The following is a 16,142-nucleotide window of genomic DNA, read 5'->3' on the forward strand; positions in this document are numbered from 1 at the left end:
TCATGGTTATGTTCACGGGCAAGGTATTTTATTAAGTAAGGAAGAAGAAATGAAGCCGAGGGGATATTTTCAATTTGTTTTGAGCAAAACAGATTTATCCTGTGCAGAAATTCTCCACAAAACAGATATGGGAATTGTCAGGAGCAATTTTAACTTCAAGAAGTTCCCTTGGTTATACTACTGTACTCCCATCAAATAGGGCTGAATGCTATCTGTGCATTAGTAACCAAGTGCTGTCTGTCTTTCCTCATCCCTCCCTGTAAAGCCTGTTAAAAACAATATACTAACGATATCAGATCGATTCTTGAATGACCTCCATTTTTGGCAATTCTGCACCCTATGATTCATGTCGAATGGCAATGTTTATTCCGCTTAAGTTAGTTTTGTGCTCTTAATAAAGCAAATTAAAAGTTAGGGGCATCTGATCAGCATTTAGCAAGTCTGACTCCCATTGTCATGCACAGTGGAACAGATTCAAATGCAGACAACACAGAGGTCTCTTCAGAGAGCTTTTGATAGCAAATGTGAAGAAACGAGGGCAGAAGCAAATACAGCGAGGTCAAGAATCCCAAAAGGTCAGGCAGTGAGGCAGAGGCACAGGCACGGGCTTGTCGTCCAGAAAACAGGGCATAGAGTCGGTCACAGGTCACAGAAACAGAACTGGAATTAGTGTCTTGAGAGCTTGGCATGAACACAAGACAACTGGCAAAGACTTGAGGGAGACCGAGGCTCAAAGAGGAAACCTGAGGAACCTGACTGGCTTGAATAATTGGACAGTTTGGATAAACCCAGCAGCAAGTCTGGAAACAAGATGAAGGAAATACATTTCAATTCAGTGCCTCTTGAAGAAAATGGAACATTTTTATCTAAGTTGTTGAATTTAAACAAATTCTGAGGAGAATAAAGGGAACTATGTAACAGGGATAGACTAAACAGGCTACTTCTTTTTAGATGAGAGTGTGTTAGCTGCTGGCTGTGCCCTTATATTTCACAGGCAGCAAGTTGGACACATTTAACAAGTGCTGTTTTGGCTACAATCGTCCCCTTATGCGTATTATACAGTAAATGCCATGCACAGACAAATAAATAACGAGATACAAACAACACAGGCATTCAACGTATCTTTGGGTTTTGCAGAATGGCCCAGCAACAGTTTCTGTTCTGGTAATAGCTGAGTCAAAATGAGAAGTCCACCACCATCCATTCACTATGTGTTTGTGCTTTGCTCTTTACTGTGGCAACACGCATTCAATATGAATACAAAGAAAAAGGGATTTTAGATTACATACCTTTACATACATTTTACTTTCACTGCTCTGTTACAACACTGCTAATATGGAAAAAGAACAGAAAAGTTTGGGATCCCTTTGCATTAATGTAGCTTCTCCCTCAAGTCACTTTCACAGAGCTACCATCACTGAGTATGCCCCTAGTGGCTGTGGAAGGTATTGTCATGTAAAAACTGAATCATCATGAACCATCACTGTATTATCAAATTGTGTGCATACCTGTGTCCTTTAATCAAATTATATCAATATATTTAATTTTCAAAAAACCCATCTTGGATTAGCTGTAAACCCGTGATGGGCTTGATTGTGTGTCTGGACATAATTTGAGCCGGTTTCAAACGGTTACCTTCGCTTTGTCCTGATGGAGCCCTGGCAGCAGAGTGGAATGAAACGGGTAGCTCATTGCATCAGACAGGTCTGAGGGGCTTTTCTCCACAGGAGGTTAATTTCTCATTGCCTGCTGCATTCACAGAGTTCATTTTGAATCATGTTAGTTTGGCTGTCTATTCCCATTATCGCTATCTGAAAATGCAGGTGTTTTTTTCTCCTCCACTTTGTAAATGTCAGAATGCAGTGGAGGTGTCAGACAACTCGGGCATGCAAATGTGCTTTTGATGTTTTCTCAGGGCGGTGGCTGAGAGTGTTGTCCCTCCGCTGGAGTGAATCTGAGGCATTAAAACGTTATTCTCCTTCTCCTTATGCTTTTTGGTTCCTGACAGATAAATATAGCACAAGGTGACTTTTGATTCCCTTCGTCTCCCTCTTAGCAGACGAAGAAGAGGTGTGTGTGTGTGTGTGTGTGTGTGTGTGTGTGTGAGGGGGGCAACAAAGCCAGGCTTTTTGATGTGAGGTGTAAGTTACAACGACAAGGACTGGGGCCTGTCTGTGGCAACAATGGCTGCATGTGTACAGAGAGTGACTCAGATGCTTACAGCGCTTTTATTCCTCGAGACACAGAAGAGAACAGCTGAGCACACGGAGCGCACGATGGTCACATGGATCCTCAGATGGAGGGCTCTGATAAAGCTCCACCATAAACAGCATCCAGCCCGTCTCTGTTCTCTTTCCCTCTCTCTGTTGGGCTCTCCCTCTCTTCCTTTTCTCCTCCTCCTCCCTTCTTGCATCTACTACTTGCCACTTTCTTACACTCTTTCTTTGTCTCTTTTTCTCCTCTCTCCCTACCTTCGTGGGCAGCAGAGCTTACAGCCCATCTGGCACTGACTCACAGGGCCCACTCTGATCTGGGGGAGATCAATAGTGACAAACATTGCACATGGCTCTCATATTAAAGGGATTAGTTATGGCTGCAAACAGATATAATGTGTATGTGTTCACATGCAGTCCCTGTTGTAAAAAAAAAAAAAATCTAAATTTTGGAAATGCCGGTAAAATCCAGGTATGAATCAGGGATGGGAATTAACGTATTTGCCTCCCTGCCACTTTGGCTGGTGGATTTAAACAACACGCATCTTTTAATCACCTTAGACTTAAGACAAGGGAGGCATCCTTTTAAACACATCTTCAGCAAGTAGACCTGTTGTAATGGATATGCAAATCTGTGCTGCTCTTGGCTCAAGTGACACCCAGCCAAGCCATTTTAGCAGATAGCCTATCATTGGGTAACACTGACACGAGGAGGGGGCGGTGTTCTTTGGTAACTGAGAGTGCAGGACCACCTGGCTCTGGTAATAAAGTCAGCGTGGAACAAACAGGAGACTAGGATTCTATTAACGTTGTTTTCTGTCACATATCGCCCTGTTACATTACTTTTGTTTACCCGCCACTTTGGCCAGTAGATTCAGCATATTCACCCAACACTGCACAAAAACACCTGCATTTGGTGGGTGCTAAATTCTAACACTGGTAGGAATGCTTGTCTCCCATCTGACATTAACATTTTCCTAATTGCATTATTCTTTTTTAAGTGGAAGGTCAGAACCTGGCGACGGACAATATATCTGTGATCGAGGGAGAAATGGCCACCATCAGCTGTAGAGTGAAGGACAACGACGACTCGGTCATCCAGCTACTCAACCCCAACAGACAGACCATCTACTTCAAAGATGTTCGACGTAAGTCCTTGTGCTTCAACACAAAGTTAAACAAACACACTTTTTTTGTCCTTATTAATCGTCAAGTTCCTTAGAAATTCCTTCAGAAATCCTGTTTTTCACATTTTTATTTCACTTTTTTTCAAATCCAGAAGTTGTCAAATTCATTGAATGTTGGCACACATATAACGTGATTGAGGTTTTTCGATGATAGTGAATTTATCAGCCAGACTGTATCTTGTAAACATGCATTTGACCTTGCAGAGAAATTTCATTTGTAAGGGAAACGTTACTAAAGTTAAACAAGTCTGTCCATTTTTTTTTTTTCATACAAAGAAAACAGTGACACAGAATTAAGGTACATGCGTCACATCTCATATAAATCAATCAAGAACTTTTACAATTTAGGCAAAAAGTCAGGAGTACATTTTTAGATAAAGATAAAACAAATCAGTTCAGTAGCATTAGACTAGCACGTTTGTCATATCAGATAGTGTATCTGCTTCTCTCGTGGTTTAATTTGAACCCTGAACACATTTTCTCAAACTGTATGACATCTAGTGATTTTGTACTGAAGGTGGATAAATGGAAGTGTGGAGCTTTGTATTGATGACCTATTGAATCAAAACCCAACACTCAATGGCTCGTCAATAAATGGCTCACGGTGAGCTGAATAACATTTTTCTCCTTTGTTAACAAGTCAAAGCATCACCTTTCAACCACGGATATGAATAATATTTATGCACCGCTATCTCCACTTTGTTAAACAAGCTAACAAGCTCTGTTGAGTGAGAAAAGCAAAAGAAAATGAAAGAACATTTTTGCCAGTGCCTTGTGGAGCCCCTTCCTTTCTTCTTTCTTTCATTCATTTTTTAAATATATTATACCTTCACCATATTGTTAAAATCTTAGTTAAACAATTTAGAGTTGTGTGTTGTTGACGCTGTTCACATTCAAGGCCCCCTGGACTAATGGATTCTCTCAGGTTTGGCTATGACAGTGAGGGTATCAGACATCAATACAGTATCACCTCCAGCTTTAGGTTAGAATTCCAGTGAAAACATGATTCCATCTGCCCTTGACTTTTTGGCTCATTAACAAATGTCATTAAGCTCAGAATGCGGCAAGATTAATATGAGATAATTCACAGAGCTACCATAATGGGAATACTTCTGTGTCCTTGTCACTGTTCGATTTTACGATAATCTCTTAGATTAGGATATTGAACATTATGATTATGCATGAGCATATGGACTTCCACTTGGAGTTTTTGTCTCTGCTTTTTTACTTGTTTGTATCTGGGATCAGAGCCAGGATTCAAGGTGAACCACAAACACCCGTCATTTCTGTCTATATTGCATCCCAGCTGTTATTTCACAAGTTGAGGTAGTGAGATGTGTGTTCCATTTTCTCACACTCGTGAAGCGCATCAAGGGAGTTTTGATACACATCTTCGTCATATTTGTACCAAACACTCAAAGCTGCAGGAGACAGTGGCAGAGAGGAACGTATTCATATAAAATACAAGCCATGTTGCGCTGTACAACTTACTTAAATACTTATTCTAACAACAAGGAATAGATAGAAGGTTTATAAATAATAAGCTTTAAAATTCTGGAAACAATGATTCTTATTGTTAATAAATGCTACACTGAGGTTAAGAGAACCTTTTCCTGTGCTCTCTTTATCAAACTGCTCCATGTGAGGATGTAAACATGCCATTTTCTCCGTTTTAGTCAATGCAGTTTCATTGGCATTGCCAAACACAAAGGTTTTTTCATTTATCTGTAATTAGATCCCAATATAAATCTGAACTGTGACCGGCAACTAAAAGTGTTATTGGGCCGCTGATGCTTGTTTATGTTCCTCGTAATGGGGTTTAGTAAAACCCCCCTGGCAGCGCTATTCTCGGCTCTGTTCCTAGAGGACTGCTGGTTCTGTGGGGACCCCCCTCAGCCAGTGGCATTGTTACCTGTCAACAGGGCCGCTCGACACAGTGGCAGATCTTTGTATACAACAGAGTAAACAGCAGCGACATGCAGACTCACAAGGAGCAGCAAGAACAGCAGCTACAAGCAGAGCCGGACTTTGAATGAGATGCAGACGCAAAGCACAAAACAACAGCTTTTACAGTACAGAATAAACACATTTTCTATTGCAGAAAATAAAGATGAATTATGTCATAAGTGCAGAGGCAGAGCCAGTGTTGCTGGGGATGAGCATTTATTGTGTCAGATATATGCAAACTGACATGTCATTTGGCAGAGTTGCCATCTGAAATGGGAAAAATGAGCTTTTATCAGCCGAGGTGGACCTCTATATATGCAGATGCAAAATCACATCATTGTTTATTATTCACTTCATTTTTTCTCAAGCGTGTTCGAACATTGTGTGACAAATGTTTCACTTTTCGGTTAAAATCTGTCAAAGGCTTTACTTTTAAATTATGTTAAAAAGTGGCGTTCCACAGGGCGCTGATAGCCTAGTGATTAGTGTGTGGACCCCATATATAGAGGCTACAGTCCTCCAAGCGGTCGAGTTAGAATCCGACCTGTGTCTCCTTTCTTGCATGTCATTCCTCACTGTCTCTCCTTGATTTCTGACTCTACCCACTGTCCTATCTCTCAAAGCCCCAAAAAGAAACTTCCTGCTTTGATTGGCAAAGAGAAGCCAAAAAGTGTTACCTAGCAGACAACTGTTCATTGTGGAAACAAATCTAAACACATACTTAATATTTTAACAAATTATTTTTACCTAAATCTAACCAGGTTATATTGTTGCATAAAGTAAAAAACATTTTTTGACACTTTCATCAAGGCAACTAAGTGATTAATTCCGTGAAATGATCACAGTGAGGTCAGACTTAGGTTAAAACACTTCCTGGTTAGGTTTAAAAAATAGGTCCGGGTTTTTTCTACACATTTAGACAACTTGAATTTTGACACTTGACACCAACAGTGGTCCTCCGTACCCTTGGGTGAAAGGTCTCCCTATCCGAAAGCACAGAGCAAACTTTGAAGTGATGAGTAGTAACCAATCACAGCACAGTATGGAAGCATTTTGGAGCAGCTCTACGAGGTAAAACGATGAAACCTCTTTCAGGGATGTGTGAGTGGGCTGACATATCACAGGCTGAAGAATCAAGAGTTAGCTGTAAATCCTTAAAGCCATACAGAGCTGAGGTTAATTGAGAAGGCACTTTTACATTAGAGTATTGAATCTAGCCACTAAAAATATGTTAATTAAAATTAAGTTAAACTATCTGACAAACCTAGCACGCTGTATATGTCAGCTGGGGTCTTGAGAAGAAGCTTTTCCCACTTTTTGCTGATATTGTGTTGACAGGAAGATTAACCATGAAAATAATCAACAAATTCATCACCATGAAAACAATCATTTGCTGCCACTTTAGTATACAGACAAATTTAAGTGAAATGTGCAGGAGAAACTGGCTCATGAAAACTGTGTGCCCTCTATGCTCTTATGTAAGCAGTCAGCTAGTTATGAAACCCCCTGGAATAAAATACATTAAGTATCTCAAAAGTGAAGGGTTTCCCCTCCTGAGCAGGTGCTTTGACTCGCAAAGTGCATCAGTGTCATTGTTTCCCTTTGAGGAGAGACTTCTGAAGAGCTCTCAAATGATATACTGTACAGGCGGTGAGGATTTCATGTTGACACTGCCCTGAGACCTGGGTAATGATCATGATGCTAAGTGTAAAGCCTGGAGGGAATTACAGACTCCCTGTGCTTTAAGCAGCGGCCTGAATAGAGTTCGTTAGCTAGAAAGATTTTGGAGAGGACTCGATAAAGAAGGCAGGTCAAAACATCAAAAGAGCACCCAATCAAATCAAGCAAAGCTGTTTATGTAAAAGAGGGCTCAGGGAAGAGGGCTGACCCACATGAAAAACAGAGTTAAAACTCTGAGGGGAGTCGGCTAACCTACTTTGACGACATTAAAAGAAAATCCAGCCAATCTATACTGGCATATACTAGATTCTTGGCTTCTTTTGATTTACAGTTTCATGCATCCAGGCTCCTCACTTACCTCGTACCGCACTCTGATTTAATTCATTATGTATGTTTGAATGCCTCTCCCCTTTTCTCTTGGAATATGTGAGTTTGAAGCATCCATCCATGACCAGCAGCAGCCCCCTTTTAAGAGTTCCTCGCTTGTTAGGAGTCCTCATGAGCACTCTTCACACTTTCCCTGTCTTTGCGAGTGCTCCGTGGACTGTAAAGCTGCTTTATAAATCAACTTGTATGAATCATTTTGAAACTCACTTTTCTTTTACTCAATTAAGGAGAAAGCACACAAAAGGCCAGCGCTCGCTCCCTCCCTCCCTCCCTCTCTCTCTCTCCCCCCTATCTCATTTTCTCCTCGCGTCTCCTTTGTCTTCTCTCTCATTCTCGCTCCTCTCTCCTGGTCCCATTTTTCCCCGCCGCCATCCCTCTCACTCCATCATGTCTCACGTTTGTGTTCCTGTACTCTGTAACCCTCACTGTCTCTGTCTCGCATGTATCCCCACAGCTCTGAAGGACAGCCGGTTCCAGCTGGTGAATTTCTCTGACAACGAACTGCGGGTGTCTCTGTCCAATGTGTCACTCTCCGACGAGGGACGCTATGTGTGCCAGCTCTACACAGATCCTCCTCAGGAAGCCTACGCAGACATCACTGTCCTGGGTAGGTGTGAGGGTGCTCGTGTGATGGTGCAAGTGCGAACTGCGCGCTCATATCACACCCTTCCCCACACACTTTTGTTCTATTCCTCTTTGTTAAGAGAGGTCTAAGTAAAATATGAAATAATACCAATTTTTGATCCTGTTATCTTTAGAAACTGAAACACAAATGTCAGCCAATTAGCTTCTCGCGGAGCTCAACAGCATAACGAAAAAAGGAGCAGATGCTGAAACGGATGGCTCAGACCATGTCAGTTTTGGCAGCTGTGTTGACTCTGTGAATCCCGGTGAATGTTGACTTGGCTGCTCCGAACGATTCCCTATTGAGAGTCAGCTGTGCCACACTTTGATGCTTTGGAGTGAAATGACTCTAGTTAAGCTTTATTATACATGCAGACATCCTGGGGGATTGAAAGGAATTAAAAGCACTTAAAGTAATTACTCTAGTTGTACAATTGAAACCTAGCTGCAGTGTATTTCTGAACCAAGGGTTGCATTGAAGAGTCCTTGAAATAAACACCCTGCCGACATTATCTCTTTGAGAGAAAAAATGAAGTCAACAAGTTTGCCGTCATGACTAATACAAGAGACGAGGGATATCTTCGCCTTGTGCTTTTATTGTGTATTCACATGCAGCCATAGCATGTAATCACATATATCTATAAAGCTTTGGCTTAGAATTTCAAATATCGCTTTCAACAGAGTGTTGGATGCATAAATCATGATGATTTAAAACATGAACTGACGGACCTTTCATGAATTATTTTTGCTCAGGAATGAAGAAATGACAAAGTGACTGTGAGTGTATGCAATTTATGGTCTGTCGCTCCACTTCACACTGAAGTATTTGAGCAACTATTTGATGGATTGCTGGGAATTGAACAGGAATAAATGGTGATCACTGTTTTATGGTTTAAGTCAAATGGCAGCTATTGAATGGAGCTGTTTGAAAGTTAGTTCACAATAATGTTTGCCTAAGGATGACGCTGGTAAGGATGGTGTCTCATATAAAGAGCTCCAACGTGCGTTGCGCTCAGCAATATCCACACACTCATTGCCTGTAGGCTATAAATGAATTTTTACTCTCTGCCCCATCAGATACAAACTATTCGCTTGTCATAGGCCATGTCTGAGCAAACTTTAAGTGTGGGTTTTAAACTAAGCAAACCAAGGCTCAAACCAAGGCTATAAACATGGCGACGCTTTACAGATTGAAAGGTTACCCAGAGCGTTATTTCTATAAATGCCCCCTAAAATACTCAAAAGATAAAGAACAAACCAAAGCAAAAAAAAGGGACTGGAGACCCCGGCCAAAAAGAACAAAAGATGGGAAGATGCCGAGCAAAGCATGCAATGGCCTGTCGCTTTCAACACCTCCCCCTAAAACTACCTAAGAAACAAAGTAACCTGAGAGACAACCAAAAAAACAACAACAATCTAATAATGTTTGGGAAATAAATAAATACCTGAATGTGGAAAAAGGGAACAAAGTAAGACGTGCCCACCTCACTCCTCATGGACTTCTTCAAGCAAATTGCACCACCCTTGTGCCAGTTTGACAAAGGCAGAGCTTGTGATCAAGAAACTAACTACAAATATGAAACTTATGGTTTGAATTTCACAATGTATGTTGAGTATGTAACCCACCACATAAGACATAATTAATACAAGTGTGTAATGTTACTAGTGTAAAAAGCCTAACAGTCAACTTCTTAAAGTAAAGTCAGCTTTGACTATTTGTTTTGTTTGATTGTTCTGTCCCCCCTTCCCGACTGCCACCTAATGCCTAGAGGACAGGGCTACATTATACATACACTTTATTTATGCTTAGTTTTTATTTTTTGCATTTTGAAATGCTAATATAATGAGCATGGTTAACATGCCCAAAGATTAACCTAAGTCCACATCCAACCACTTCTCAAGTTAGTAATTAAATGTAGAGTCCCTTTATGACTCATCAAATTGTCATAAAACTAATCTACATTGTTCATTACAACAGATGTTATTTCCCAGGTACTTATTCCAGAGATAATCTGTTAGTTTTTCTAAGTCTGATAGTTTTTGTCCACTAGACAAACTCGAAATCTGTCAACAGTATTATGTTGTAGCTAGATAGCATGCCAGATAGGGAGCGTATCTATGTTCCCTCAACCCTATGTTCAGCCCTAATGCTGGGGGAATGTAGGCCTGAGGGAACTTAGGGATGAGGGAATATAGGGCCTACTGGGAAAAAATCCATGAAGGAATATCAGGATGAGCTCATTTTGATGTGGAGAAAATTGTATAGAAATGAGGGCAGAGGGAACATAGGATGAAGATAGATAACTGAATGGATGGATGGCTTGATAGATCTCAGAATTAGTGTAAGTGACATTACTTTGGCTAAAAGAGGCATTTTTCCATCTAAGTGTACTGTACCTGCAGCCTGATGGAAAGAAAGTGGAAAAAGGTTGAGGGGGGCATCAATGGTCATTCTCTGAGTGCTGAGTGCTGTGTGTGACGGCTGTTATATTATGAGCAGCATGCTACCCCTTAACAGTTTGATATAAGCATATAGCTCGAAGCGCCACTGTACATAAATACAGCCTGACAAAATTGCCAGAAGGGCTGAACACACATCCCACATTAATTTATGCTGCCAAATAAGCCCGACTCTAGTTACATTGATCAATCTCTTTAAATGTAGAGCAGTTGTTTTGATCAGACTTATACAGTTAACAAATACATGCTGTTTTGTGAGCCGTGGTTACTTTTATCTTTATTTTCTTCACTTGATCATAACAGGAATTATTTAAAAGAAATAAACACATTATTTATGCCAACTGCACAATCGCCCTCTGCTGGCTGTCGGGAGGAATGCATGCTAAGGCACTAGCCATTGCTTACTCCTAAAAAAATTCTTATAATAATATATGTGTAGTGTGCTAATTATATACAGTCTATCACTCTATGTCATTAAGCAAAAGCAAAGTAGTGATTCAGAAAAAAAGGATGTTTGCAAGCTAACAAAAGATCACACATACATAAATTACCATTATTGTCAACGCTAGATTAGCTACTAACAAGATACCTGAGCTTGTGTCTCTGACAGTGTTAGTCATGTCATGATGCTTCTTTGCAATGATTATTTATCACAATAATCCCTCCAAAATAGGTATGGTGGTGCTTTTTTTGTTACAGCAGAGAAGCTGAATAAATGCATGTTCTGAATTAAGTTTCTGCAACGCCTTTTGGTGGCATATAAATAAGTAACTGATGATTTTTAAAGAACAAGGGGTTTGGATAATTCTACAGGGTGAAAACCAGGATGGGAAGCAAACCTTGAACACGTGTTGTGTGCATCTATCATTAAGTGTTTCCAAAAGTTGTTTGAGTGTATGAACGTTGTCATGCATGCTGTCTCTCTGACCGTTCCTGTCGCCGTGTGTCAGTCCCACCAGGCAGTCCAATCATCGAAACCCGCGAGGACGTGGTCAGTGAGGGGAACGAGACGGAGCTCACCTGCACAGCTATCGGCAGCAAGCCAGCTGCCTCCATCAGATGGATGAAAGGCGAGGAAGAAATGACAGGTCAGTGGAATAACAGCCTCCCACAGTTTGCTTCACATGCTCCAGGCCTGTCCACTTCTCTGCAGGTCCTGCTCTCTGAGGGTGCTTCCTCTGTGAGAAAAACATTTTAAAACATTAATGCATTACGGTATGACGCTGACATGTATAGGAAGTCCTGCAAAAAAAAAAGAAGATTATTCCTGGAGAACAGTGGGAGGAATGTGCTGTCCATACACCTGTACTGCATAATCCAACCATGCATTAATATCTGATAGAGCTGTAATTCATAGCTGATGTTATATTTCAGATAAATTATACTGAACATTTGCCTTTAAGGGACTTTTATCCAGGAATGTTCACTCCAACGATGCTTGCTTGGATTTAAAATTGCTTAAACATTTACTGTAAACATACAGCTGATAGGATGTTGACTAGACAACCTCACATTTTTATAAAGAATACTTAAAAATGTATTTTAAATAATCAATGTACACTGAAAAAGTTTTAGAGCTCATATCTGCACATTTCACCTCACTCTTGGGGGCCTCTTGGATGGCTGTATGGTATTGCAAAGAATGGTATATAATCTGTAGTGGTGAAAAATCCTTATTACCTCTCAGTTATGATTAGGGGTTATCAATTATTCATTACTGAACAGCAAAAAAAGGGGGGGGCATTCATTTTGGATTTACACAGGGTGGATAACTCTGGGCTTGTTGTCAAATGATATATGTATTAGAATGGAGAGGATTCATTTGGCTTGTTGAGAGATGAAATATTTAGACAAGAGTGAATCTGAAGCTAAATGCCATCTGTGCCTCCAGTGTTCCCTACAGGAGTCGAAGTCAATTTCTGTTTATGAGTTGCAGAGTGTTGTGCAGGGTAGGCAGAGACAACAGGATGGTTAGATCAGCGAAATGCCACTGACATGCTGAGCAAGACTAATCCATAGTGGCAGCGGATACATAAAGAGAGCCAGAAAGTCATGCCTTTCTGTACCCCAGGAAAACACAAATCACTACTCATTATGGACGTGCTAAACAATTCATTAGCTGCTGCAAGTTTTGAGATGAAATGGCACACATCGCATGTTTAATCTGGGATTTTCTTATGAGAGAGCCGTAGTGTCGAGAATGGGATCCGCCGGCTCATTTAAGCACACTTTCAAATTGGCCAAATTGGTTTTGCAGCCATTTATCATGCTGGCAGGTTGAGAGGGGACTGATGGGCTGAGAGAGACACAACACACAAGGTGGCAAACTGCTTGTTAGCATTAGTGACAGTTATTATTTAAATGTAGCGGAGCCCCGTAGTGTAACTCCCACTGCTGCTCGAGCAGGGGGAATGCTTGTTCAATCAGTTGGGTAGTTTTATATTATGTGTTTTGAAATTAGTGCATGATCGGGTGAGAGTGCATGCAGAGGATTTATCGGAATCTGTGAAAAATCTGCAGAACTTGTGTGTGTTTCCTTTATTCATCTATTGTCATTAAGTTTGTATTTGGAGGAAACATCTTGATTTTGATATGCTTTTCACACACATTTGTTAAAAAAAATCAGAAAGATTGAAAGATTGTGGATTATCAAAGCAATCAATATTCAGTCAAAAAAGTCCAACAGGAATCACTTAGCAGATTAACTCAAAGCTTCACAAGCTTGATTTAATTTTTACATGTGTGAATATTGTAAGCACTTGAGGGCAGTAGTTAAAGTCCTCTATTTAAGGATTCTTATTTGAGATTGAAATACTGCATCTAAACTCAGTACTCACTTACTCCCTTTACTTGAGCGTTTGACCAAAGCCCATCTCCTCAGAGAAAAGAGGATTTTGACATCTTAGCAAGTGCTATTCAGTGAGATCTGTTGCAGTAAAAATAAGTAAGTGAATGTAGAGAATGATTGAATGATTGAAGGCAGGCAATGGTTGAAAAATGCTCGAAGACTCACGAGTAACGACACACAGATCAGCACAAACCGGGGCGAGGAAGCACAAGGTGGGAAAACACAGGGAGCAGGAACTGAAAGACAGACAAGGGTAATTACAAAATAAAACAGGAAATTACAAAATACTTAAAAAAAAAAAAAAAAAAAGAATGACAAGAAAACTATGACCTCAAGTCACTTGATGGGTTGTTTCAGTTTAAGTGTTTAATGGCTTTTTTAAAGAAATATTCAACTAACTTTTCTAATAAGAAACTATTTATGAAGGCTTTTAATTGATGGTTTTCTTAAACGTGAATCATTAACTAAGCCTTGAAAATGAGATATAAGAAACGTATTTTGCCTGAAATAAATGAAAGGAGTTGCTCTTTAATTTATAAAGATTTTCCACAACATAAAAACCCCAAAGTTTTCCTCCTTTTTATTTTCTGCAACTGCTCTGTACAGGGTTAGAGGATTTAAAAGATGTATCAGCTATTGATACAATTATTAATTACAGTGCATAAACCTTCTGAAAAGAGTGCTTTGATATCACACTCAAACTTCAGATATTTAGATCTGAATTTAAGTGTTTATTGGCACAACTGGTATCCCAAACCAATGTATGGCGTGGTGCAATTTAGCTTCTATATTATATTAATTGTAGGCTGCTTTACTTACGGAAATACCAGTCCTTCACATCCGTCAAGGCGATGTTTCTAACAGCCTGATGAGTGGCTGCTTTTCAGCGTGTTGGCAGGCAGAGGACTCGGGTTAGAAACTGACTGAAAGAAAATGTCACCCTGAGAAGAGGCTACGCTTGATTGCGCTGGGATTGATCAGTGGTTGAAGCTCACAAGAGCGTTTGATTTGACGTCTCTGCTGCAACACTCAAATATCCTCTGCATTCAAATTTGAGTCCTTCCGCGACCTGATCCACAGTTGTTTTCCTCATCTAGGTTTGGATGACACTGATAATTGACAAGTGTTGGTTGGCCCGTACAAGGATAATAACCTTGTGTGTATGAGTCTGATCTTCAAACATGACTCCGAACTGTCAGAAGTTTGAAAAAACTTTTTCTATATCAGAATTAATTTGGAAAAAGATTCCTGCCAAAAGAAAAAGAATGATACTAGAAGTCAAAATAAATTGACAGAATAATTGACAAGTGCAAGCAGTGCTGTTTTTCTGACCTTGAAATGTGCTTTGCCTGTCCCGTTGGTATTTTAGATGATGCAGAGGGCAAATGTGCGGCATGTCATCGTGGGACTTTCCGGCAGATGAGGCAGGATGCTATTTTTGACACTGTGGAAAAGCAGCTCTATTTTTGCCTTAAAATCAGCAGTGATGGTAGCAAACATAAGTTGACTTCAAGGATAGTGCAGGCAGGACATACCACAGGACACCTAACCAGACCTATGTAATATCTGAAGCTATTTTTCTTTGGTTTTTACTTTCATTGAACAAATATGATTGTAGGCCTAAAAAATGTTTTCAGTGACTCCACCAATAAATTCAATTTCTAAAGTCACAGATAAAGCCACCACTTCTACTCTCACACTGTATGTGCACAGAATTGTAGAAGGCTACAAACACTTCTATTATGGCTTTCGTTGGTGTTTGCTTTAGTTTGTTCTTGTTTTTGCTGTTTGTCAAAGCACTTTGTAAACCTGTGTTTTTAAAAGGCGCTATATAAATAAAGTTATTATTATTATTATTAAATACAGATTATATTTACGGGTTTAAAGCTCCTGTGGGGAACTTTTGGTTCTTCTTGATTTTGGCACCCCCTTTGGACAACGTCTTGTCCCGTTGCTGGTCTTGTCTTGACCCTGCTTTAGTAATGTTTTCTGACATCAACATATCATCCTTCTTCCTTTTAACAGTCAAATATATCACTCACTGTGAATATTTGTGCTGGAAATTGCAAATTAAAGACAAAAAAAATCCTCTCGTATGACACCAACTCTGTGGCAGCATTTACAAGCATCAAACATTCTGATATAAAAAAAAGTCTATCTTGGTAGCACTGGTTTTGCACAGTTGGTGGAGCAAGCACCTCATGTACAGAGACAGTCCTCGACATGCTGATCGCTGGTTTAACTCAGCCGCTTCCAAGTGGTTTATATCCTCCCCTACTCTCCACTTCCACATATTTATAACTTTTCAGCTTTGCCTGTCCAGTAAAGGCCAAAAAGGTAGAAAATAAACTGTAAAAAAAATATATATATATATAAAAAGATAAAGTATTAATTACAGTCTGATGCTTGCTTAAAATTAATCACAGGAGCTGGAACTGGAAACTGTGAACACAAAATTGAAGAATAAATATTTAATTTACAAAGTATCACCAAAGGTTTATATATATATATAATGTTAAGAGAAAGTAAGAGAATCTTAAGAGAAAGTAACTGCCTCCCAAGTGTTACTCCAAAGTATATGATACAGAAGACTTATATGGCGGCTAGCTGGGTCAACAGTTAGCTAATCATTGAAAAATTATATTCTTTTAATACCAATTATTAAAGACAAAACAGCTTTAATTAAATGCAAACATTAAGTATGTGTTATAACAACTATATTTGATCAGTAGGAGGAGGATGTCTGTCAGTATTGTTCTGATTCTATATGCATTACCTGTCTTATAATAAATACAT

At 39.8% G+C, this 16,142-nt stretch overlaps 1 protein-coding gene across 3 annotated transcripts in view; it reads left to right on the top strand.

Annotated features, from left to right (window-relative positions):
- The window catches only part of cadm1b (cell adhesion molecule 1b), a 158,053-nt gene that overhangs the window by 112,118 nt on the left and 29,793 nt on the right, over positions 1 to 16,142 (top strand). For all 3 annotated transcript variants that reach the window (XM_061046684.1, XM_061046686.1, XM_061046685.1), the window contains 3 exons: positions 3,215 to 3,361; positions 7,869 to 8,021; positions 11,449 to 11,586. In XM_061046684.1, the coding sequence (XP_060902667.1) occupies positions 3,215 to 3,361; positions 7,869 to 8,021; positions 11,449 to 11,586 (438 nt within the window). The remainder of the gene's footprint in view (positions 1 to 3,214; positions 3,362 to 7,868; positions 8,022 to 11,448; positions 11,587 to 16,142) is intronic.

The sequence above is a fragment of the Labrus mixtus genome, chromosome 9 (assembly GCF_963584025.1).
Source record: "Labrus mixtus chromosome 9, fLabMix1.1, whole genome shotgun sequence".
NCBI lineage: Eukaryota > Metazoa > Chordata > Actinopteri > Labriformes > Labridae > Labrus > Labrus mixtus.